We start from the raw sequence: 24,539 nt of genomic DNA, 5'->3' as shown, positions 1-24,539 counted from the left end.
TGGCCGGGAGCCAGGCCCGCCGCGGCGTCCGCGCCCCTCCCCGCCGCCGAGCCCTCCCACTTCCTCTGCGCCGCTGTCAGGGAGCCGGAGCAGCGCAGGCTCCCGACGCCGGCCGCGCGGACCGAGGCTGCCGCTCTAGCCCCGCCAGCACCGGACACCGCGCCGCGCCGCGGGCCATGGACCTGCCCAAGGGTCTCCTGGTGGCCTGGACCCTCAGCCTCTGGCCAGGTACGTGTCCCCTCCCTCCCGCTGCTTCCCGGAGCCCCTCCTAGTCCTCCAGGACCTTCGCTCCAGCGGTGTGGAGAGAGATGCGACGCACCTCCCTTGGCAGCACTTGGGGACACAGGTCTGCCGGGCCCGGCTGAGGTCGACCGGTCCCGCCAAGATGGCCAAGGAGGGAGATGTGCCTGGGAAACATTTTCAAGGACTTTGGTGTGTTTGGGGAGGAGGAGAAGGGACTAGGGTTGCTGGGACAGCTGAGCACTCCGGGTGTCCCCGATGCTGCTCTGGGGACAAGTTCCCACGTGTCCACCCGGACATCCCTCCCTTGCCCTAGCTGAGGAAGGGGACAGATCGAGCCAGCGAGTGTGACCCTGCTGCCCTCCCGCCACCCGAGGCGGAGCGTCCTGAAGTCAGGAGGGCCAGACCGCGGCGGCCCTAGGAGGCCCCGGTCCCTTCGGTCTGGCTGCTTGGCGTTGGCAGCCCCTCCAGCTCCTCCACAGGCAGTGGGCACAGCCCCCAGCCCCGCTCCGGTGGGAGAGCGCCTTGACAGCAGCGTAGGGTCCCGCAGCGTCCGCAGCTCGCGCTCGGAATCACGTATCCGGGAACCCGGGGGAGCCGCCGCCGTCGCCCCGCGCCCGCTTAATGCGCTCCAGGTGTGGGCACGCAGCGGGAGCCCCGGGCCCGCGGGGAGGGGAGAAAGGCAAGCTCGGGGGCTCGCAGGCTGGGCCCCCAGCTCTGCCTCCCGCGGCCGGCGCTCGGCCCCCAGCCCTGCCTCCGGCTGCCGGCGCCCAGCACGGCCGCGGCCGGCCCTCGCCGCCGCGCGCCTGCCCAAAGCTTCCCGGCCCCTTCCCGGCGCGGCGGGACGCTCGGGGCCGGCTCGAGGACCCAGCTGGCCGGGCACCGGCTGCGCAGCTCGGTGCGCTTGTGAGTGGCTCTGGCTCCAGTAGGAGGGGACAGAGGCGGTGACAGCTGGGCAGGTGCCCTGAGGTAGAGCGCGCGGAGACCCACCCCTACCCAGTCGGGTTCGCTCTCCAAGCAGTGGTCGGACGGTCCGGACGGGGGCACACGTGTGTCCGCGGCTTCTGGGATCGCCTGCGGATGAAGGGCCTCTTGAAACTAGCTGGGTTTCCTTCTGAGCGCAGAGACACAGTTGGAAACAAACCCTCCCGCGTGAAGCCTGGGGCTTGGGGGAGGGGCAGGGGAACACTGCCAGCGTCGCTTCTGGAAAAACCGGGGACAGAAGCCTGCGGGGACACTTAGGCGGGGAAGGAACTGTCTGCGCTCCCTACAGGTCCAGCCATAGCAAGATGAAAATCCCTGGGGGGCTCCAGACAGGTGTCCCCAGAAAACGGGGCAGTCTGAGCATCCCCAAGCTAAAAGCAGGAGTTCGGATGGGGCTCTGCGCAGAGACCTTGTGACTTTTCCTCTCCTGGGGACAATGGAGGCAGAATTCTGAGCTGTGGAAGCCGTCCGGAGGACTGAGACTTGATGCGCGGTGGCTTGCTAGTGCTCCTGAGACTGCAGGGAGTGGGGCCCTGCGGGACGGGGTGCTGAGGCACTCTCAGGACACAGCCTGTGACTCATCGCTCCCTTTATACGGAGAAAACCGCTTCTGCGCTCTATCTGGTCAGCCTGGGCTTTTGGAATATGGGACTCATTAAACCTATCAGTCGGCATTAGCCGGCCTCGGCTTGCAGGAAGAACGTAGGGATCAGTAGGGATCACGTGCCCGTTGGGCCCTGCTGGGGCTCAGGGGAGCAAGAACTGAGAGACAAACAGACTTGTGCGGGACTGAATGGAGCAGAGGCATTAGGGCCAGGCGTGTGTTGGAACAGGAGAGATTCAATGTCGAGCAGACAAGCAAGGGAGGCTCCCTGGAGGAGGAATTGGATCCCTTAAAAAGCACAGTGAGTGAGCTTAAAATGACACCATTCATATTTCAAAGAACAAAAGGGTCACAATTTGTGTGTAGGTGCTTAAGTGTGTGTGTGTGTTTGTGTGTGTGTTTGTGTGTGTTTGTGTGTGTGTATCTGTGTGTATGTGTGTTTGTGTGTATGTGTTTGTGTGTGTGTCTGTGTGTTTGTGTGTGTGTCTGTGTGTATGTGTGTGTGTTTGCATGTGTGTGTGTGTTTGTGTGTGTGTGTTCACATGTGTGTGTATGTGTGTCTGTGTGTGTTTGTGTGTGTCTGTGTGTATGTGTGTGTGTTTGCGTGTGCATGTGTTTGGGTGTGTGTGTTTATTTGTGTGTATATGCAGATGAGTGTGGAGGCCTTACAACACCTTCAAGTGTTGTTCCTGGCACTGTGCAGCACTGCCCACAATTCTGAGACTGTCCCTCACTGACGCTGGACTTTCCAAGTCGGCCAGGCTCTCTGATGAGCCCCAGAGCCCTGCCCGTCTCCACGCCCCAGCACTGGGATGACAAATGCATGCCACAGCACCAGTTTTCATTTAAAGCGTAAAGGTGCCTGACTAGTCTGACCTCTGTGTGCTGGAAGGGTTTGGAGATCGCTGGGTCACTTCCTGACCCTAGCGCAGGACGGACTTTGGTCTCTCACCTGGGAATTATACGGGTCTGAGGGAAGACACAAACAAGACAAATCAGGAAGTGTGACGATGAAGACCCAGAGTCTCAGTGTCTGGAATTGACCGGGCTCTGCAGTTAGGCCAAACTGCCCCTATCTAATTCCTACTTGTGCCTCAGTTTCTCCTCTACAAGATAGGGTATCAGAACATGTAAAGTATTGCAAAGACCAAGTAAGCAAGTTTCGTAGAGTTTGGCGAGTGCCACCATACTAAACCATCTTGTCTCTGGCAGCCGCCCATGGGTCAAGGCTCTACTCTAAGTAAGGCTCAAAGGGTGCTCAGAGAAGTCTAGGGAAGTATACTGGAGTCTCAGAGACATGTGTGCCAGGACCCTGAGTAAACCAAGACTCCCCCACTTCTCCCAGCAAGGGCCTGGCCCTACCTTGTGGTCCCCGAACTGAAGGACTTAATATTTGGCACTGAGGTTATCCTAAAATCAGTTTGATCTTGGTGCGGTGATTCTTTGGTGTTGGGGGGAAGAACACCTCTGTTATCCTGGTAGGTGGAGGTCCCCCTCAACAAGAAAGCCAGTGAGTGCCAGCCCTGTGGCTATCAGCCCGCAAAGGCTCCAGCCTGCTCTCCAGCTCAGAAGGGCCCAGGCTGAGAATGGGTTGATCACTTTGCCTGCCCTGTCCAAGCCTCTCAGCCACCACAAGCTGGGCCTTGAGTTTCCAGGGAAATAAGACTAAATTTCCCTCTCTTTCTGTTTAGCTACCATACCTGTGGCCCCCTCCTCAAAGAGGAGATGCAAATCACACCCTTCTCATGGTTCCTTGCCACACAAGTGAGCACCCAAGGAGCTTACCCAGCTCTCCCCTCCCACTTGCCCTCTCTGAATCTCACTCTTTTCCTTCCAAGAGCAGACCCTCACCCTACCTTCATCCTCCCCATCCCCAAACACCACCCCAGTGTCCTGTCCCTGCTGCTCGGATTAAATTAGGCTCTGGGCTGATTGGCGTGGCTCTTGCTTTGAGGATGGGAGTTGATCTGGGGAATTAGGAACTCTCCTCTCCACAATACCAAGTTTGGGATATCGCTGTCTCTCCTCAAGCTTCAAGTTCTTCTTTTTGGAGTCAAAGCTGGTCACTGCAGTGCAGCCTTAGATAGAAGGGGTTATCATGATCAAAACTCACACCTGGGAGCTGGGAAGAGCCTCTGTCAGGAAAATGCTTGTCATGCAGATCTGAGTTCTCAGAACCAATGTGAAAAAGCCAGGCACAGCACCACATGCCTGACATCTCAGAGCTGGGAGACGGAGAATGCCTGTGGTGAGCTGAATCAGAGAGCTCTGGGTTCAGTGAGACTTAGCCTCAAAAGTAAGGTAAAGGGTGAGCAAGGGAAACCTGACCTTGGCCCCTGGTCTTATGTACACTTAGCACCTACACACAGCACGCACAGCACGTCTCAAACATGGCATCTTTCCTGCCCACTTAATGTCTGGTCTGTCACTACCCTTGCTTCCCCTATACTGAAGACTGTCACCAAGGAGCCATAGCCTTGTGAAGTTACCTTCCCCCAAAGAGAAGGTGAGCTCCAGAGATACCCACACACCCTTAGCATTGAGTGTCTGCTATAGGGAACAGGGGCTAAAATGGGACAGTCCCATCCCCAGCAGAGCAATCCTCACTTCGTCCATTCTCAGCCAGATGCCCAGAAGTTTGTTGGCAGTGATGGGAAAAAGCAAAAATAGAGACGAGAGTCATCTACAAACTGCAGTCCACAGGGAGTTTTCACATGGTGTCCTTAAGACCTAAGCTATATGTGTGAAATCTCACCTGGAGGGGACAGTCCATGTGGCCAGCCCCTCCCTGCTGCCTCTCATCTCGTTCACTGGAGCATTAACTGTTTATCATTTGCTGAGCAGGACAGCACGCACATGTGCTGGGGGGCCAGACTGCCACCTTCAGATCCCTTCCAGGTGGGTGATCCTGAGCGGGGCCCACGGGGGCTCGTTTCCTGAACTGTAAAATGAGGAGAACCACTTCTCAGGATGGTGCTCTGGTTAATGGCCCATGTGTGATCCATCCACCTTCACTGCACCAAACAGTCCTTGGCAGCCCCTACGCCTCTGTCCATGAGAGCTGGTAACTCCACTCTCATGGTTTCTTCTTTTCTTTTTGTGTGTGGTGTGGGTGAGTGTGTTCATTCAATGCCACATGTGTGGGGGTGTTTGTAAATGCCAGAGGAGAGTATCAGATCCCTTGGAGCTGGATTACAAGTGTCTGTGAGCTGCATGGACATGAGTGATGGGAACCAAACTCAGGTCCTCTGGAAGAACAGTGAGGGCTCGTGGCTGCTGAGCCATCTCCACAGCACTTCATCTTTTCTTACTTGGTTTGTGTCAGGCACTGTGGCAAGCTCTCACGGGGTCTTCATGGAGTCACAACTTTGATTACCAGGTTCCATGAGAGAGGTGTCCAAGGTCAGGGCCATACAGTCAGACCTCTCTGACCCCCAGAGTCTCTGCTCTTTTTCTCTCCAATGTGAGGGTAGTACTGAACTCAGGACCTCATTCATTCTAAGCAAGCACTGAGCTGAATCCCTTGGCCCACGACCTCTACTCTTAATTCATGTATGATGTTCTCTTTAGAAAGTAAGCCTTGGGTCATAGAAAAACAATACGATGCTCTTGTGAGAAAGAAACTCAGAAGGCATGGGGTCAGAATGCAGATGCCCACTCTCCGTGGGCAGGAGCAGGGCAGCCTCCCCTCCATCCCCAGCTGTATAAAGACTCCTCCAGGCTGGACAATGAGAAGTGGTCTCCAGATGATTCATCAGTCAGACCCTCCCAAGGGTTCTATCACCTGCCTGCCTCCAAGTACCCAAACACTGAATGCCCAGGTGCCCCCATAGCCCACTCTTTTCCTCCCACAGCCCCATCAAGACACACCTGCTCAGAGTTTTAGCTTAATAAGCTAATTGATGCTGAACATTGCTAATGAGGGAGGACAACTTGATGTGTCCTACCCAAAGACATTTGCGTTTTAACTGAGTGGTGCTTTGAGCCAAAGGAACTGAGGTAGGCCTCGGGGAAGCAGACCATGCTGGGCATGGCCCAGCCCCTCAGCATCCTGGTCTGGCAGGTCCTTCCCTAGAGCCTGCCTCTGATGGACAGCCTGATGCTATAGGGAGAAAAAAAACCCAGCGTGAGGCTTGGATGATGATGCTCAAAAGTAGGCAGAGAGGTTTTTTTTTTTCCTTGTGGCATGTGGGGCAAGTTGCATGAGTTGGCAGAGCAACACACTCCAGGATGCCAGACAGAATGGCACGGGAAGGTGTTTCTGTCTCTGCATTAGCGGCTGACAGCTAGCTCCACCATCACCTAACTAAGCCAGACTCCCAGGACCCCTGACAGTGATTTCCAGGGATCAGCAACTCTTTTCGGGAAAATCATGCATGGACTACAGAGTGCCACTCCCAACAGTCTGAGAAGAGCATTGCATGTGTTTCTCTTGTCTGTAAGGAGATGTGATGTGTCTCAGATGGATGGAGTTTGCTGGCTAGCTAATCTAGCCAAACCAGTTAGCTCCAGCCTCACTGAGAACCCTGCCTCAATAAACAACAAACAAGCCACTTAGACGAGCTACCCAGCTTGCCATGGGATCCCATCCCTGCTCCCCCTCCCACAGCAGCTCTATGCCTGCCTGGCCTTTCTGTGGATTCTAGAGAGCTGACCTGTGCTCCTCATGCTTGTGCCAGCTCTTTACCCACTGAGCCATTTCCTCAGCCCATGCACCTTGTTTGTTTGTTTGTTTGTTTGTCCCTGCAGATACAGTCTGGGAACCCCACTAGTGTGATTCCAAGACTAGCCCTTAGTCCTTCCTTACCATAGAGCATTCCAACCATCTTCTCCTGCAGCCTTGAGAGCACAGCATCCACAGAGGGTACATCTCTGAGTGCCTGTAGCCCCAGCTTTTACACAGGGCTGACACAGCAGGTACCTAGCATATGCAGAGTGCAGGAAAGGGTTACCTGTCCCCCCAGGAAAAACTGAAGATATCTGAGGACAAAGCCAGAACAGGTGCCTGGCTTTGCACATCACTCCTAGAAGTCCTAACACAGTAGCCTGTAGGAGCCAGATGCCACAATGGGTGCTCTGGTATGGGCGGGAATGCTCTTATCGGAGGAGCCTATGATTTTGTGGGAGTGAGCAGAGTTTGGGAGAAATGACTCTGATACAGGAAAAGACGTAAGAAAGGCTATAAGGGACTTCAGTTAGAGGACTCGGGTTTCAGTGGAAAGAGGCAGACTATGGGTGAGGACGGATCCTCCAACAGGAAGGGCAGGTTCCTTTAGTGTTCAAACTAAAGGAACTAGTGGACAAACTTTTTAGTGTTCAGTCAGCAGGATGCTGGGGGGCTGTAGGAATGGAGCAGCCAGCTAAGGCCACTGAGATAGGACCTAAGTGCCAACTGGAACACTTGGGTTGGTAGACAGGAGCCACTGAAGGGATCTAAGGGAAGAAGCGTAGACAGATGTTCTACTCTGTGTTTCGGGAAGCTTCCTGAGGGGATTAGGGGAAAGCTGATAATATAGAGCAATGACAAGCGGGGAGACAGATAGGGTGTCCACTGCAGTGACCCAGACAAGAAAACCCAGAGCCTGAGATGAGTGTGGGTGAAATGAAAGAGAAGTGAGGCCAGGAGGCCAAGTCTCATCATGCTGAGTCCTAAGACAAGGGTTGGTGTAGGAGGCAAAGGGTCAGGGCCCCTGGCCTGTGGAGGGTACGAGAGGTGAGAGGTTCAAACAGTGAGTCTTGGGTCATCTCTGGACATGGTGGGGCTTTTGAGGTGGATGGAGGGGTATTCAGAGCCAGGATGGCTAGAAGCCCAGAAGCAGGAAGGACCAGTATTTGAACTAGGACCAGTCCCACAGCTGGCCTCAGGAGCCTACCGATTGAGTGAGTTCTAGCACCCAACATCACAGAGACTGCCCCTCCATCCCTCTTCCAGGCCACAAGCAGTGATTCATGCCCCAAACTTAAAGAGAACTCCAATTCTGGTTTTTAAAGAGCAGAAGAAACCACTGAAAGAGCCAGGCCAGACCACAAGCCAATCATCAGTCATGGAATGTGCTTGCTGCTGACGGTGGAGCCAGCCAGGGGCAGAAGCCCAGACAGACCCCAAAACAGGCCCCGCCCATCCTCCCAAACAGGACCAAATTGTTACCCAAATGCTCTTTCAGTATGGGCCTGCATGAGTTCTCTCCCACACATCTTAAACCCAGCCCTCTTGCTGCCTCTGCACCAGAGCCTTATCCCACATCACCCTGGACTGGAAGCACCCCTTCAAGTCCCCACTCTTTGGTCAATCCAGAAGACTAAGGCCAGGGGGCCGGCAGAGCCTGAGAGGGAAGGCTTGGAGAAGTCCCAAGGCTTATGGTAAATAGGTGTCTACTGGGTCTCCCTGACTTTTTCTTTGTCTGTAAAGGCTATTCTGCCATACAACCAAGACGATGCTGGTCAGCTTGGACCAGGCCACCAACCCTCCCGGGCTCCCCTCCTCACCCTGAGAAGACCTCAGGTTTCCTGACTCGTCTTCAGCTGATCCTAGGGTCCCACAGCCCCAGACACCATGTGTATTAGTTACTTTGTATTAGTTACTTTGTTATTAGTTATTAGTTACTAATACTTTGTATTAGTTACTTTGTATTAGTAATACTTTGTATTAGTAGTTGACACTGTAACCAAAAACGAAAAATCTTAAGGAAGATAATTTCTTTGGCTTATGCTCCAGAAGGATGAGTCCGTCCTGGCCGGGTGGAGACATGACAACAATTGGCAGTCATGGCAGTGAGCTGAGAGGGCACATCGCTAACAGCAAGCACCAGGCAGAGAAAGAGCAAACGGGAAGCAGGCTGAGGCTTTAGGAGAGGCCCCAACAGTGACGGGCTTCCTTCAAGGCTGCAGCTCTCCATAACCAGTTATGGCACCACCAACTGGAGCCCAAGTGTTCAAATGCCTGAGCCTCTGGGGGACATTCTCATTCAAGCCGCCACACCTGGGACGCTCCCCCTGGGGACCCTCTAACGCTTCTTATCAGGTGCCCATCTCACCAGTTACTGCTCCCTAAAACTGCACCCTCCTCTGCAGACTCTCACATAGACAGAGGCCCTCCTATGCCTTTCCTGCCTTAGCACCCAAAAGGCATCGAATTCCGTATGACATTATGGCCTGCCTCCTTTATTCATGTTGTATGCTTCAGGCCCTAACAAAACGTAATCCAAGGAGAGCAAGATCTTTTCTCTATTGTTTACTTAGATATCCTAGGCTCCAGCACTGGACCTGGCCACAGTAGGTAAGCAACAGTTATAGAAATGGACAGATGCATTGGTGGAATTCCACCCAGCAGTTCATAATGCTCATAATGTTCATATTGGCTGATAAATGGCTCCCTACTCACCTTTCCTAAGACACCAGACTGCCATGCTGACATTTATAATTATAATTATATAATTATATGTATAATTATATAATTATAATTATAAATGAATCTTTCCAGGCTAGAAGCGTTTGATAGACATGGCAAGGAAGCCTGCTGATGGGTGTGGAGGGGTGAATGGGTGCACCACAGGCTGGCCTGGATAAGAGACAGCAGGGAACACAGAAAGGGACATGCAGGCTTATAAAAGGGGCACCCAGGCAGGAGGGGGCAACAGAGAAGAATTTAAAATGCTGTGTTTGGGTGCCAATGCTGCAGTGCAGAATGCAGTCCTGTCACCTGCCACCTAACAAAGTGGGTGCACCAGAAGGAGATGGGGAGACTGCTCATGGGCCCCAACTTAGCACTCAGTCTCTAGGAGTCATGTGATCTAGTCCCTGCTGGCTTGTGGGAAACCTGGCTACAGGTGGCAGGTCTGAGTCTGCATGCTACCAAGCCCTTCTTAAGAGCATGGCTCTCAGGTGTTCAGCACTGCCTAGAGTGTGGCTCTCAGACATAAGGGTTCTGAGCGTGGCACTCAGACTGACGTAGACTTGAAATCACTTAGTCAAGATCACCCAGATGATAAAACCACAGCCTGGGGTTTGGACCAGGCAGCCAAACTCCACAGACTGATCCTAAGGGGGCTTAGAGGGGGCTTTCTCAAGGCCAGACCACTGCTATCAATCAAGAGAAACAGACCCCAAACTCAGCAACAGTTTGACCATCTTGAGAGCCTTTTTTCTTGCTCCCCCCTTTTGTTTCTTTCCATCCCTCTCTTTATTTCTTCTTCCCTTTCCCCCTTTCCAGGGTCTCATGAGGCCCAGGCTAGCCTTGGACTCACTATGTAGCCAAAGATAACCTTGAGCTTCTGATCTTTCTACCTCTGCCTCTCAAGTACCAGGTCCACAGGTGTGTTTACCACATCCGGTTGAGGCACTGAGGATCAAACCCAGGGCTTCGTGGGAGCTGGGCAAGCACTCTACAGACTGCGCCATGTCCTCGGCCCCTCTTTCTTGCTTTTCCACTCACACAACTTTGGCTAACCTTTGTGTGTTCTGCATAGACCCAGCCACCACACCATAGGGATTCCAGGTGCCGCCACGCAGTCCCCAGGAAGGACAGATCCCCTTCAGCCTCTGCTCCCCAGAACTAAGAAGCTAGGGGGCACACAGTTTGACTGGGAACTTCTGGATGTTCACCATTGCTGCAATGTGACTTCCTGGCTGCTTGTCCTCCTGTGGGTTTTTTGAAGCTCCCTTAAGAGACAGCTGTCCTCTTGGGGGTCACAGGGTCTGGAGAGGCTAGCAGGTACCCAGGTGACAGGACTGGTCATTTTCCCTCACTTTCCCCAGGATGCATCTTGAGAGCATGTTCCTGCCACCAAACTGCAATGCCCCTCTTGTTTCTGACTCTCCCCATTCCTGGGGGTGGGCCAAGACACTTCCTTGGGTGCCCTCAAGGTGGAACATTTTTCTATGACGGTGTCTATGAAGGTGGTTTGAAAAAGAACAGCCTCCATAAGCCCATAGACAGTGGCACTATTCAGAGGTGTGGCCTTGTTGGAGTGGGTGTGGCCTTGTTGGAGTGGGTGTGGCCTTGTTGGAGTGGGTGTGGCCTTGTTGGAGGACATGGTCACTGGGGGCGGGCTTTGATGGCTCAGATGTTCAAGCCATGCCCAGTGTGGCTGTCTTTCCTGCTGCCTTCAGATCAAGATGTAGAACAGCTCCTTCTCCAGCACCATGTCTGCTTGCATGCTGTCATGCTTCCCACCATGATGATAATGGACTAAACCTCTGAACTATAAACCAGCCCCACTTAACTGTTTTCCTTTATAAGAGTTGTCATCATCACAGTGTCTCTTCACAATAGAAACCCTAACTAAGACAGTGTGAATATCAGTCTGTGAGCCTTCCACAAGAAGAAGAAGAAGAAAAAGAAGCCCCCCAATTCCCTCCCAACAAAGGTTGCTAGTATATGAAGGCTTAAGTAAAGAGAAGTTTGCAGCTTTTCCTATGCCCTTGCCAATTCTAAAAAAGCCTCCTCTTCCAGGAAGCCTTCCTGGGCAGTTGCTAAAATAACCATTGCTAAATAACTGCCATGTTACTCTGAGCCTCTCTACCTCAGTAGGAGCAGCCCTACTCCTCAGGAGTGGTCTAGAGCCCTTAGCAATGGGACCCTTTACCTCCTCCTTTTATGTTCTCCCTCTCCCCCATAGCATCAATCCATCTTGCCCAGGGTCCAATACACTCTTCTTGCCATGGCCCCTCTGGCAAGTCCTACCAGCCAGCACCCTCTTTTCCTCAGACCTGGCTCTGCTGCACCTGATACCCAGGAAGCCATGTTTGACAGAGCATGTCGCTTCCTACCCCATCTCTGCTGATCAGGGACTGTGTGGAGTAGTCAGTTAGCCCACCAGAGCCTGTCGAGGCCACTTCTGGATGCTACTGGGGCCAGGCCTGCAGGCCTCCAGACCCTACTCACTCACTTCTAAAGGAAATACAGCGATACTGTTTCTAAAAGCCCCTTGGGGTTTCTGCTCTTGACTTCTGAGACCACTTCCTAAGCCTGAGCTCTGACCATAAAGCCGGATGCACAGAAGGAAGACACTGACAATAGGGATTTGTGTGTGTGTGTGTGTGAGTGTGTGTGTGCAAGTACATGAGCAGGTACACACAGAGGGCAGAGAGCAGCCTCAGGTGTTACTCCTCAGGTGACACCCACCTTGTTTGTTTGAGACAGTCTGTCATGGACTAGGGGCTGCTCAGAGCCCCAGATTTGGACCCAGCTCCACATCTTTAGCACCAGGATTACAGGTGCACACTGCCCGTGGCGGTTTGAATAGGTTTGGCCCGTGGGCAGTGACACTGTTAGGAGGTGTGGCCTTGTTGGAGTAGGAGTGGCCTTGTTGGAGGAAGTGTGTCACTGTGGAGGCGGGGCTTTGGGGGATCCTAGCGCTCAAGCTCCGCCCACAGCGGGACAGTCTCCACCTGGCTGCCTTCTGAACAAGATGTAGAACTCTCCAGCGCTCTGTCCGCCTCTGTGCTTCTCGCCATGATGATAATGGACTGAACTTCTGAAAACAGTAAACCAGCCCCAGTTAAATGTTTGCCTTTATGAGTTGCCTTGGTCAACAATAAACCCCTAGCAAAGACACTGCCATATCCACTTTTTTAACCTGTGTTCTCAGGGATTGAGCTGAGGTCTTCATGCTTGTGCAATGAACACTCTATTGGCTGAGCAACCAGTCAGTCCTAGGGACTCTATCACCAGGGAGCAGGCTGGACCTTGATCTTCCCCACATCCGTGAGGAATCGTGGGTCCCAAGATGGTCCTGCTTCCTCGAGGCTCAGCAGCAAGACCTTCACAGAGTCTGACTTGCATTGCTCCCATGTCAAGATGCTCATGACGAGCTAGGCAGTCCTCTGTGACCTAGTGGCAATAGATGGTTCATGGGGAAGAGCAGTGGAAAATGAGAAAGTACAGCAGGAAATAGAGATCATTTTGCAATCATAAAAAACTGACCTTTCCCAGCACTCAGGAAGTAGAGGCAGGAGGAGCTCTGTGAGTTCAAGGCCAGTCTGGTTTACAAAGCAACTTCCAGGACAGCCAAAGCTATTATACAAAGAAACCCTGTCTCAAAAAAAAAATTTGAACTATACCCAAACCCAGAAGGACTTCCACATGAGTCCCAAGCCTTCCCCTCCTCAGTCTCCCAACCCCAGCAAGAAAGCCAGTGGCATCTAGTGGGTCTATGTTGAGCCCGATGGAGCCAGCGAACATTCTAGATGGGTGTGGACATCACTGCAGGGTGAGTCTGCTGGCTTGAAAGGAAGGGCATCCCGCAACTCCTTTTTTTAGTTGACATTCAAAGAACCAGAACTGGGTGGCCCCCCTGATCTCTGGGTCCTCATTACCCTCTTTCCTCTTGTCCAAGGGAAAACCCTGCCACAAATTGCACATCTCCAGTTTTGCCCTGCTCTTTGCCCGACTTTGCCCACTTCCCCAGCTGAGGCCAATCTTGGATGCACAGATCTCTTTATTTACACACTCAAAGCAAAGCACAGGAGCTGGAAACCAAACCAAGTTTTTCAAGCTGGTTAGTATGTCAGGGAAAGGGGGACACAGAACAGCTGTTAAGGCCGATACTGTGCCAGTTACATGTGTGCAAATAGCACCCCAGCCAGTGAGTGACCCAGGAGTGCCCAGGCAGAATGAGCACACATAGGTTTCTCTGAGTCCTTTGTGAAGACTCAGAGATCGGGCACCTAGTCCAGTATGTTCCCTTTCCAGGGAAGGAAGCTGAGCACCAGGAAGAAGAGATTCACACCTCACGAAACACAAACTCGAAGCCCCACTGGGGTTGGAACTGAGGCTTCTAGGGCTTCACCTTCCCTGAAGCCATAGCTCTCAGAGCCCCATTAACCTCCATTGTCAGGCTAGTGTCTCACCCTTGCACCCTTTCTATCTTTCGCAAATGTACTAGTCACCTGTTGTGTACTGAGCCTTGTCCTGGGCGCTAAGAATAAAGAGGAGAAGACAAAGTCCCTTCCAGTGCTGTGCTGTGACATGGATATCAGTTGATTTTGTCTCTTAGGATGAAGTGGAGAGAACTTGTGTGTGTGTGTGTGTGTGTGTGTGTGTGTGTGTGTGCAGCTGTGAGTGTTGGTAGGTTGCATGCATACATGCATGGCACATGTATGGAATCATGTGGAGGACAATCTTGCAGGTCTTTCCTTAGGAACGCTCTACCTTGTTTGAGACAGGATCTCTCATTGGCCTGGAACTTGGCTAGCTGGCCCACAAGTTTGCAGGTCTCTGCCTCCCATAGCAGGTAGCACCGTAGAGCCTGGCCTTTGACATGGGCTTTGTGCATCTGAACTCTGGTACTCCTGCTTATGAGGCAGATGCATTACTGTGTGCGCCTTCTCCCCAGCCCTGCCGTGGAGAGAATGCTTATGTGAAGCAGGTGCCAATTACCCTGGTGTAAATCTTTCCTGGTCAGTTTGAAAACTACCAACACAACGTGGCTAAATGTGAGCTTGAATGTGATCAGCTCTTGTGGGAAGACTCCAGCACATACTTATCCCTTCCCTTGTGTGATTTAAACCATCTGCAATTCTTGTTGACTGTGAAGGAAGTAAAGAAGAGGGAGAAAAATTAGGGACAAAAATGGGTTCTTCATAAGATGGTCAAACAATTTCAGAGGCTTGACATTTAAAGTCAGTGTTGAGAAGGAGCCACCAACTGAGTAAATATCTTATAGAAAAGGGCTGGCTGATGGCTCAGTTAGTGAAGTGCTTGCTAGGAATATAGCTCAGTTAGTGAGGTGCTCTCTAGGAGTATAGCTCAGTTAGTGAGGTGCTTGCTAGGAGTATAGCTCAGTTAGTGAGGTGCTTGCTAGGAGCATGGCTCAGTTAGTGAAGTGCTCGCTAGGAGCATGGCTCAGTTAGTGAGGTGCTTGCTAGGAGCATGGCTCAGTTAGTGAAGTGCTTGCTAGGAGCATGGCTCAGTTAGTGAGGTGCTTGCTAGGAGTATAGCTCAGTAAATACTTGCTGTGGGGTTGAGGTGGCTCAGTTGGTGAAATGTTACCTTATGACTATGAAGGCTTCAGCTGATTTCTACAACCCATGTGAAAAAGCCAGTGAGTGGGGTATACACACTTGTAACCCCAGTTCTGGAGAGTGAGTGACAGGTGAATCCCCGGGCCTGCTGGTCAGCAGCCTGCTGGGTGAACTCTAAGTCAGTGAGAGACCCCGCCTCAGAAAACAAGATGTACAGCATCCTGAGGAAGGGCATGTAAGGCTGTCCTCTAGCTTTCACACACTCAGGCACACACCTGTACAACAGAGAGAGGGGGAGAGAGAGAGGGGGACAGGAAGAGAGAGAGAGATCTCAGGGAATAACGTTCCAGGCAAAGAGAACAGCGTCAAAGTGGAAGGAGCTGGAGTGTGTGAGGCCCCATGGCTGGAGGACAATGTAATAAAGACTGTGACATTTCAGCACCCAAGGGCCCTGGGGAATGGTCTACAGTCTACTCCGGGGGGGGGCGGGGAAGGAGGGTAACATGTGGATTGTGTGTCTCTGCACGTCTGTGTATCTGTGTGGAGAACGAGTTGGGGTTGCAGAAGGTTTTAAACAAAAAAGTTCCAGATTGAATCCAGGTTTTGTTTTGTTTTTTAAGATCACTCAGACTATGTGATGAACATAGCCTGGAACTACCAATACCCATCATGGTGCTCTTGAAAGCTTGTAGGTAGAGTTCTGTTTTGATAAATTTCCCTACCTAGAGAGGAAAAGAAATGGTATTAAGAAAGAAAGATGCATTACAGTCATGATATAAAAAAATAACATGTAACAGGACTCTCTTGGACAGCCAGGACCTGAGTAATGTCATGGAGACTCTTTATTAATATGAAGCTTGGCATTAGCTTAGACTTTTTCTCAACCAGCTCATAGAACTTAAATTAACCTGATTGTACTAACATAGGTTCTGCTATGTGGCTCATTACCTCTTCTCAGTCCCAGTCTGGCTGGAGGAACCCACCACCTACCCCCGTTCCTAATTCATTCCCAGGGTTCCTCTGCTCTCCTGGCTTTGCCATTCAGCTCCTTATTACACCAACCAGAAGTTGTTTGAGGAAGTTTTTACAAAATATGATGCAGCCATAAGGATAACAGTACCAGGCCTGTTCTCAAGTCTCTGCCGGTACAGATGACCTTTACACAGTGCACAAAAAGAGCACCCCAACAATAACATACAACTTACAACGTAACAAACGCAAAGAAATAAAGATGCCCTGGCCTTCATTCCTCTATGGCCTTACTCTAGAAGGGTAAGAATCATGCACTCGTTCTCTGCAGACGTTGTGCAGTTCTCTGGGGCAGGGAGAGAAAGCTATGTTAATTACAGCCAACTTCAGCGTGCTGTTTGCTGCTTTCGGTTTCCAGGCCTGTTTTCTACAAGTTTGACATCTCTTAGCCAGCACAATGACAAACTCCTGACTTACCTCCAAATGGAAAGAGCCCCCACAGCTCTTCCTGACGCTTCCTCTTTCCTCTCTTGTGCCTCTCTGGGTGCTTCTCCCCACATCTGTTTCAGTGGGCATGGCATGTGCCCAGTAAATGCCTGGTCTCCACGGCCCAGGTGAAGGCACCGCTGTTCCACACTGGCTGCCCAGCCCCCACCTGGCTATTTCCCATCCAGAAAAATTCTTCCCCATGAAGATGTGCAAGAACTTTGGAGAGCTGGGGTAGAACATAGTAACTGTAGCACGTAGTTGGCCTGGCACAGACTGGCCCTAAGAGAATGGGCAAACTTCGGGTGAGCCTCTTCTAAGATGGGAAACTGAGGAAGGAAGCTAGCCTCAGCAGGCCTGGCTTCATTTGCAGAGGGCTTGGGGGTCCAGGGAAATGAACCCTCTTGTGACCCTTCTCTGAAACTTCCTGGAGTACGAAGTGAATTGGCCAGATGAGGTCCTCTAAGTGTGCTCACTTCTCACTCCTTTCAGTTCTTCTCAGGGCCTCAGTGTCTTCCAGACTCTCTAGTATGCCCTATCAACTGGAGTGAGGCCGCCCAGCCCTCTCATTACCCATGAGAGGGAGTGTTCAGACACCCGCTGTGTCTTTTTTCCACAGGTTGCACACTCACATAAAGACAGGTCCTTATAGAGCCAGAGAACATGACACTGTGGCCCTCAGCCTCCAGGAACCAGGCTTTGCTTCTCCCTGCTGGCATGCTCAGGGCTGCTGACTGCCAGAAGCAGTGGAGGGTGTGGCCTGGGGACCTGCTGCTTTCCAAATGAGATAATATCCATGTGAGATTCCCCTAGAGCCAGGAGTGTGCTCACAGGAGGTGCAAAGAGGCTACGCCCTTCCAAGGAAGCCCCGCCTAGACTTAACCCCTTCTCCCACCTTCTCAGGACACCCCCAACATCTACCAAGACACCCTCCTCCCTTAAGCTCCACCCCTTTCCAGAATTTAGTTGGAAGAAGTCATTTCTTCCTCAGTGTGGCCTGCCCGCATCTTGTTCCGGTCCCTCGCCTGTGCTCACACCTACGCACACAGCCCACTTTCTATTACAGCATGGTGTTCTGCACCTGCCTCTGGGAGGCAGACCTACCCAAGCCCTGCCCAAAGCCCTGCCCAAAGCCCTGCCTATCCATCCTTCTCAACAGGAGAACAGAGAAGGGAGAGGAAAGAGGAGGCGATGAGAAAGGTGTGGTGGTTGGCACTGATGCCAGTGCAGGAGGAATGTGAAGTTAGATCAGCCTCATGGCGCTGCCTTCAAAGGAGCCGGCCAGGAGAAGACACAGTTAACAGAGGCAGGAGGTCCTGAAGGAAGGAGAGAGCATGAGGTGGGCTTTGGAAAAATAAACAGTCCCTCTCCTGGGAAGTCCCAAGTGTGGGCGAGTTTACTCTACAGAGCAGAAGGCCTGTGGTAAGAGAGGACCTGCAGGCCAGAGTCAGTCCCTGCCTGAGTGTTGCACCCTCCGATTCTAATGGCAGGCAGGCTAGGTGCTGAGTCCTGGAGAGGTAGGGGTGCAGTTTGCCTTCACAGGAGCCCCAAAATTGACGGACAGTTATATAGGACTCAAGTGCTGGCAGGGAAGGCAGGAGCACCCCAGAGACCGCTGCGGGAAAGCATTTTGCCCATAGGAGTGCTCCCAGGACTGCAGGCTCCTCATCTCCGATGAGATGAGATGGAAATGATGACAGAGAAGCACACAGACTCGGGACGGCAGGCCTGGAAATGGTTAGCCTGATGGGAGACCGACCGGTGCCCAGAGAGAGCTAATACCTTACTCAAGGCCACGTGGCCACTAAGCAGTACAGCAGGGAAGAGCCCAGGTCCCTGTTCACCCAGCCCAGCTCTTCCTGCAGCAGTCTCTGCTCCGAAGAAGGACTCATTCTCTACCCACGCACCCTTCTCTCTGCCGCATACCAAGCTGTTTCAGTCAGAAGTCTACTCTGGGGCCTTTGACCTTGGCCTTCCGCCATCACTGCCTTCCACCCTCTCTAGGAGTTCCAGGAAAGGGACTCCACAGCCACCCAAGCACCAGAGGAGGAGAGGCAGTGGGCAGTTTGGATTGTTGAGAGTTCGGATGGGAACCGTGTAGTGGTGACTTGCTGCTGTGAGAAAATACTCAAGGCAAGCGGCTTGAGGAAGGGATGGTTGAGTCTAGGTCACAGCGTGAGGGGACAGTCCATCATGGTGGCTGAAGTGGCTGGCCACACTGACCCACAGTCAGGAGGCAAGGCACAATGATGCTGGTACTCATCTCATTCTCCTTTTCATGTGGTCCAGAAAGCCAGCCTAGGGAATGGTGCCGCCCACACTTAGAGTGCATCATCCTTCCTCAATTGCCCTAACCACCATAATCCCTTAGGTCCAGAGATTTGTCTCCAAGGTGATTCTAGACCCTACCAGGTTGGCAATGGGTAGGAACCATTACGGTGATGGTGATGCTCTGCTCTCTTGCTCTGGAACTCACTGATGTTTTAGTATCACCATCCAGCTCCGAGGACAAGGCTAGCCTTTCTGTGGAAAGATTACCACATGCCCTGCTCACCCAGCAAGGCCTCTATCTTTCTGGTGTCTGATATATCCAGAAGCTCCAGTCTGTCACCAAGTGTCCTCAGTACAAACAAGTGGAGAGGGAGCCAAGCCTGCACAGTTCAGAGCTGTGCACTGCTGGCTTCCCTAAATTCTTCCCTTGGCTTGGGAATGCGAAATATTGTCATTTTTTGCCTGGAGATTTCCCTTCCCAGATGTGTCTAGCCGACACTCAGATGAGCTTGCATTCCTCCCAGCTGCCTGGCCTCCAGTTCTCAATTGTTTGCAGAGATGAATCTTGAAAGGCAGATGCTTGTGAGCTGACAACTGGAAGCCAGCTGTGTGTCTGCCCCCAGAGAACCACTGACATGTGGAAATGTTCCTACAATGAGGAACTGAACCCTCTCATGTCACAGTACCTGGGGCACAGAGAAGCAGAAACTCTTCACGGACACACAGCCAAACTATAGCAAACTGAGATTAGAACCCAGGTGGCCCCACCCTACCCACACTTGTCTTGGCATCTCTTCAGGCTCTGTTGACTTACAGATGAGTCTGTTGGGCCACTCAGCACGGATGGGGACTCTGATGGCCTTGTGTCTTATCCAGGGAGGTGTTCCTACCCCCCAGAATAGACCCCAAGCAGATATATTTCTAAAGTGAAGATTTGTAGAAAAAAAACTCAGACAAAAGAAGTGATAGAGGATAAGTAGGCATTGGCTCCATTAATAAGGCATTTGCCTCACAAACATGAGGACCTGGGTTTGAACCCCAGAGGTCATGAAAAAAGACAGGTGTGGTAGGCGGTCTATGTTTGTAGTCCCAGTGACAAGATGTGAGGTAGAGACAGGTTGATGCATAGAGCTCACTGGCCAGCTACCGTAGTGAAGTTTCAGACCAATGAGAGACTCTGTCTCAAGCCAAAGGTAGAAGGCAACTACAAAGCAACATGTTTATTGCCTCTACATACACTCACACATATGTACATGTACACTGAAACATACATGTATACATACATACATGTATGCATGCATACAAAGAATGAAGACAAGCATGAAGAAAGGCTGGCAACTTTGGGGAAATCCCAGCCTCTCTGTGCTTTGCTTTGCTCACTTTATAACAAGGATCGAAAGCCCTTAGGACGTGCTTCTAAGGATCCTCATGCTCTGACAGGAGGAGGAGGAACTGCTCCTTGCCCTCACTGTCCATGTCAGCTCTGCGGCTGACCCCTCTGCAGCAAACACTTTCCCAACTGAGCCAGTCCCTCATCTCTCCTCAGAGACTGGGTGCCCTCTCCTCGGATCCCTGGGAACGCTGGGAGAGTGAGGAGAGATGGTGGGACTAGCTCATCACAGTGTGGGCATTTGGCACATACTCTTTGAGCTATCGTGGAACACTGGGCTGACAGGGCCACACTGGGCAGTGTCCCTTAGCCTGGAGAACCATGGGAGGCAGTCTGCAGACTGGTCTCCCGCTGACGCTCAAGCCTGAATCTGCAGCTCTGATTTCTTGGGACCAACTGGTCATTTTCAAAAGCCAAATCTGAGAAAGGGAACAGGTCTGCTGTCAGCCACAGAGCGGGGACCATCAAGGAATTGTGGGCTCCCCCTCTGTCACCAAACTCGGGGCAGAATGGTGACATGGTGCCCAGCCAGCTTCCGCATCTCTGCAGCCAGCCTATTGATTTCCATCAAAAACAACGTTCTGTTTTGTTTTGTCTGTACCTGAGGTCAATAATCCCAAGAAGGGTTATATCTGCCCCCATATCACCTCCAGGGAAAGAAAGCCCTGGATTTCAGAAGAACCAGAGCTTGGTTAGAGCCAAGGTCAGAAAGGCAGGTTCAACATCTTTTTTTGGCAATCCACCCTCTGGTTAGTTTGGTTTGGGCAGACACACACAGTAACTGGATTCTGGTAACTTAAACATCTCTTTCTGGTGGCCAAGCTTTATTTCTCTCTTCTCCATGGAGACTTGGTGAGGGTTTGCCAGCCAGTTCTAGTCAGACTTCTATGAAGGACGCTGTGCTCTGACCCCAGGATGAGACCTGAGGTAGAGAAGGAGACCCTCTTCTCTGGGAAGAGCCTTCTTGCTCCCCAGCCCTCCAAGTCCAGCCCCTCGAGGTGGTGACCCTGCCCCCGCTCCCCAAGCTCTTAGACCCCATCCCCAACTCACCTGCTGAGCAAGTTTAACCTCACAGATGTGCCATCTCTCAGGGCTGATGTGAAATCAAGCGTAAAACTAGCGGGTGTTGCGAGCATCCTGGTCTCTAGCTATTGTGTCAGCCGCCATGTGTCAAACAAGACCTTGACTAGGGTGCAGAGGTGCCAGCAGCGAGAGAAATGGTCTTTCATTCAAACGGTAGCTCCCCAAAGCAGGGCCTTTGCCTCCAGCACTGAGGCCACCATGGATTCTCCCTTAGAGGCTAGTCAATCACCTCACACAAGGGCTCCTCAAAGACAGCGGCACCCGCCTGCTTCCCAGTCCAGCCTCTCTGAGGCAGATGAGCAGCCAGAGGACCCGGACACACCCCTGGACAATGCCTGCACCCTCAGACTCACCCGTCTTCCCCTCTGCTCTCTCTCAGGATTCACGGACACCTTCAACATGGATACCAGGAACCCCCGGGTCATCGCTGGTCCCAGTGCTGCCTTCTTCGGCTACACAGTACAGCAGCACGACATCAGCGGCAAGAAGTGGTGAGTGAACGCTGCAGCCACCTAGCCCAGCTCCGCGTCATGCCAGTGCCCTCCTTTCTACCCCTGGCCTGCCAGCTGCCCAGGCTGGCTCTCTCAGGCTTCCTGGTTCCTATGGCACAACTCTGCATCCCAGCAGATCAAAATCCAGTGGGCTTTACACACAAGACCTGAGCAACCAGTGTCACAGGCTCTTTATATGGTTGGCATCAGGAGGATCTGCCAAACGTCTGCCATGTCCCACCACACCTGGCTTTTATTCGAGTGCTTGGGATTTGAACTCGGGCCCTCACACTTGCACAGCAAGCTCTTTACACTGAGCCATCCCCGTAGCCCTCTTTTGCCCATCTTTAGAAGCTATAATATGCATCTTTTATTATTGATTTATAGGACTTTAAAATAACACATTACATACACAAACCCTGTGTCTGAAAGACTGCAAATACTTTTTCCTGTTGTGCAACTTGCCTCCTCAATCTTTTTTTAAAAATTGAAGCTCTTAATCTTTTTTGCTTTATTTCATTTGTATACAGATATTTATTTTTAGTTTTTCTTATTTTGGAGAATTTCACTCATGTATACAATGAAATGTGATCATATGGTATGAGCCTGCAGGTGTGTGTGTGTGTGTGTGTGTGTGTGTGTTGAAACAGTCTCAGGTAGCCCTGGTTGGCCTGGGATTCACCACGTAACCCAGACTGCCCTCTTGCCTCCAGCTCCTGATGTCCGCTGGGATTACATCACATTTAGCTTAAGTTCTATGTTTATCAACAGCTCATGGTTAGCGCTATTCATATGCCCATTTAGGGAATCTATACTTTTCCTCACGTGTTGAACATCTTCACCTCTGTTTTATCTGAGAAGCTGTTTGTTCTCTTGTTTACATCGCTGATTGAAGCCCAAATAGTTTTTGAGACACGGCTTTTCGGTTTTGCTTGCCTGTGTGGATACGGGATTGATATGGCAGCATCTACGGAAAGTTCATTTTCTCCACTGAATTCCAGTGTCACCTTTGTTAACCATTAGATGACCACAAACCTTCAGGTCAGTTGCTTGCCTCACTCTGTCCCATTTATCTCTTTGGCTAAGCTTGTGTCAGTAGAAAGGCAGCTTCCTTCTGGGGAGGGATGTGGCCCAGCCGTTGCAATGCTTGCCTGCCATGCGCAAAGGGCTGGGCTCCGCCGCCAGCACCGCAGAACCAGGAGTGATGACACTCGCTGTAATCCCGCACTCAGGAGGCAGAGGCAGGAAAATCATGAATTCAAGGGCATCGTCAACTACCTAAGGATTCTGAGACTATTGGCAATGTAAGACTATCTCAAAAAAATAAATTTTTAAGTCAGGCATGTAAATTCTCCATATTTGTTCATTCTGGGTGAGATTGTTCTGCTTTAAGCCCTATGTCCTTCTGCCAACTTTCCTCCAGTGACATTTGCTGATACTTTGATTACAGTAATACTAAATACATAGATAAAATTGAGAATAAATCAAATCATAATAATTATAAGTGTCCTGGTCCCCTAGTTTATTTAATTAAAATTTTTCTCACAGTTTTCACAGTAAAAGTCTTGACCATCTTTAATTAACATTAATTTCTACATATTTGCATTTTATGATGCTAGAGATGAGATGTTTTCATTTTGTTTTCTAGTCTGTTTGCTACAGAAGAATGCAGTTGACTTTTGAATATATTTTATCTCACAACTTTACAGAATCATTTATAGTACTAATAGCTTGCTTATCTTGCTAGTTGGTTTTTGTTATAAAATTGTTTTATTTATTATTATTATTAAGTGTGTGTGTGTGTGTGTGTTTGTGTGTGTGTGTGTGATTGGAGATATTCCACACCTGTGTACAGAGGTCAGAAGACAACTTTGGAGAGTCAGTTCTGTCCTTTCACTTTTATGTGGGTTCTGGGCATCCAGCTTGAGTAGCCAGGCTTATGTGGCAAGCATCTTCACTCACTGTGCCATCTTACCCTATTTTTGCCTGTGGTTCTTTGGGGGTTTCTGAAAAGTCAGGTCATCTCATGCAGTTGTACTTTGCTTCTTCTTTCCAATCTTCATACCTGTGTTTACCTTCTGTCTCATTGCAGGGCCCAGAGCTGTCAGTTTAAGGCTGATTAGACAAGGTGACACCAAGCTTTCTTAGTTCCTTTGTTCATTGTTTTGTTTTTTCAGACAGGGATTTTCTGTCTCTGTAGCCCTGTCTGTCCTGAAACTTGCTCTGTGGACCAGGCTGTTCTTGAACTCACAGAGACCCACCTGCCTCTGCCTCCCAAGTGCTAGAACTACAGGCATGTGCCAACACTGCCCAACCTAGTTCATCTTTAATGGAGGAAGTTTAGCGTGTCAAATAACAAAATAAGATGGTGTCTGTGCTTCCTTCATTTGCTGGCTGTAGAAACCGTCAGATTAAAGAAGTGTTCTCTTCCTAGTTAGACAGGGTTTCACGTAGCCTCACTGGCTGGCCTCAAACTTGATAAATACAAGGATGGCCTGATCCTCCTGCCTCCACTTCTGGAGGGCTAGGATTGCAGATGTGTCCCACCATGCTGCTTTACATGGTGCTGAAAAATCACAGCTAGGATTCGTGCGTGCTTGGCCAGCACTCTACCGCCTGGGCTGCATCCCTACCTCCCTGACGCTGCTCTGTTGTTTTTTAATGTTTTCAACAAGAAAGTATTCAATTGGAGTAGGCACCTTTCTTGTAAAAAATGAGACATGCCGTTTTTCTGGTTTTGTTACTATTTTTTATTGATGGGTTGAGTTTTTTAACTCAGGGGTTTTTGTTTCAGCCCTTCTCTTTTTCTTTCTTTTTATTCTTTTTTCTTTTTTGTAGTTTGAATTCAAACTTGCATTCTTGGACTAACACTAGAGAAAAAGCATTATCTATCTATCTATCTATCTATCTATCTATCTATCCATCTACCTATTTGTCTGTTTATCTATCTACTTACTTGTTTGTTTACTGGTGTTTCAAGACAGGATGTGTAGCCCTGGCTGTCCTGGGACTCGCTCTGTAGACCAGGCTGGCCTCGAACTCACAGAGACCTGCCTGA

General features: G+C 51.0%; 1 protein-coding gene across 1 annotated transcript in view; it reads left to right on the top strand.

Moving 5' to 3' along the window:
- Nucleotides 1-66: 66 nt before the first annotated feature.
- Itga11 (integrin subunit alpha 11) overlaps nt 67-24,539 on the top strand; it is a 95,256-nt gene continuing 70,783 nt past the window's right edge. Inside the window, exons 1-2 of the mRNA XM_021640481.2 lie at nt 67-228; nt 21,370-21,481. Coding sequence (XP_021496156.1) covers nt 177-228; nt 21,370-21,481 — 164 coding nt within the window. The 5' untranslated portion in view covers nt 67-176. The remainder of the gene's footprint in view (nt 229-21,369; nt 21,482-24,539) is intronic.

The sequence above is a fragment of the Meriones unguiculatus genome, chromosome 6, assembly GCF_030254825.1.
Source record: "Meriones unguiculatus strain TT.TT164.6M chromosome 6, Bangor_MerUng_6.1, whole genome shotgun sequence".
In the NCBI taxonomy this organism is placed as follows: domain Eukaryota; kingdom Metazoa; phylum Chordata; class Mammalia; order Rodentia; family Muridae; genus Meriones; species Meriones unguiculatus.
The sequence above is the reverse complement of the archived record's forward strand: the minus strand, read 5'-3'. Positions and strand labels throughout refer to the sequence as shown.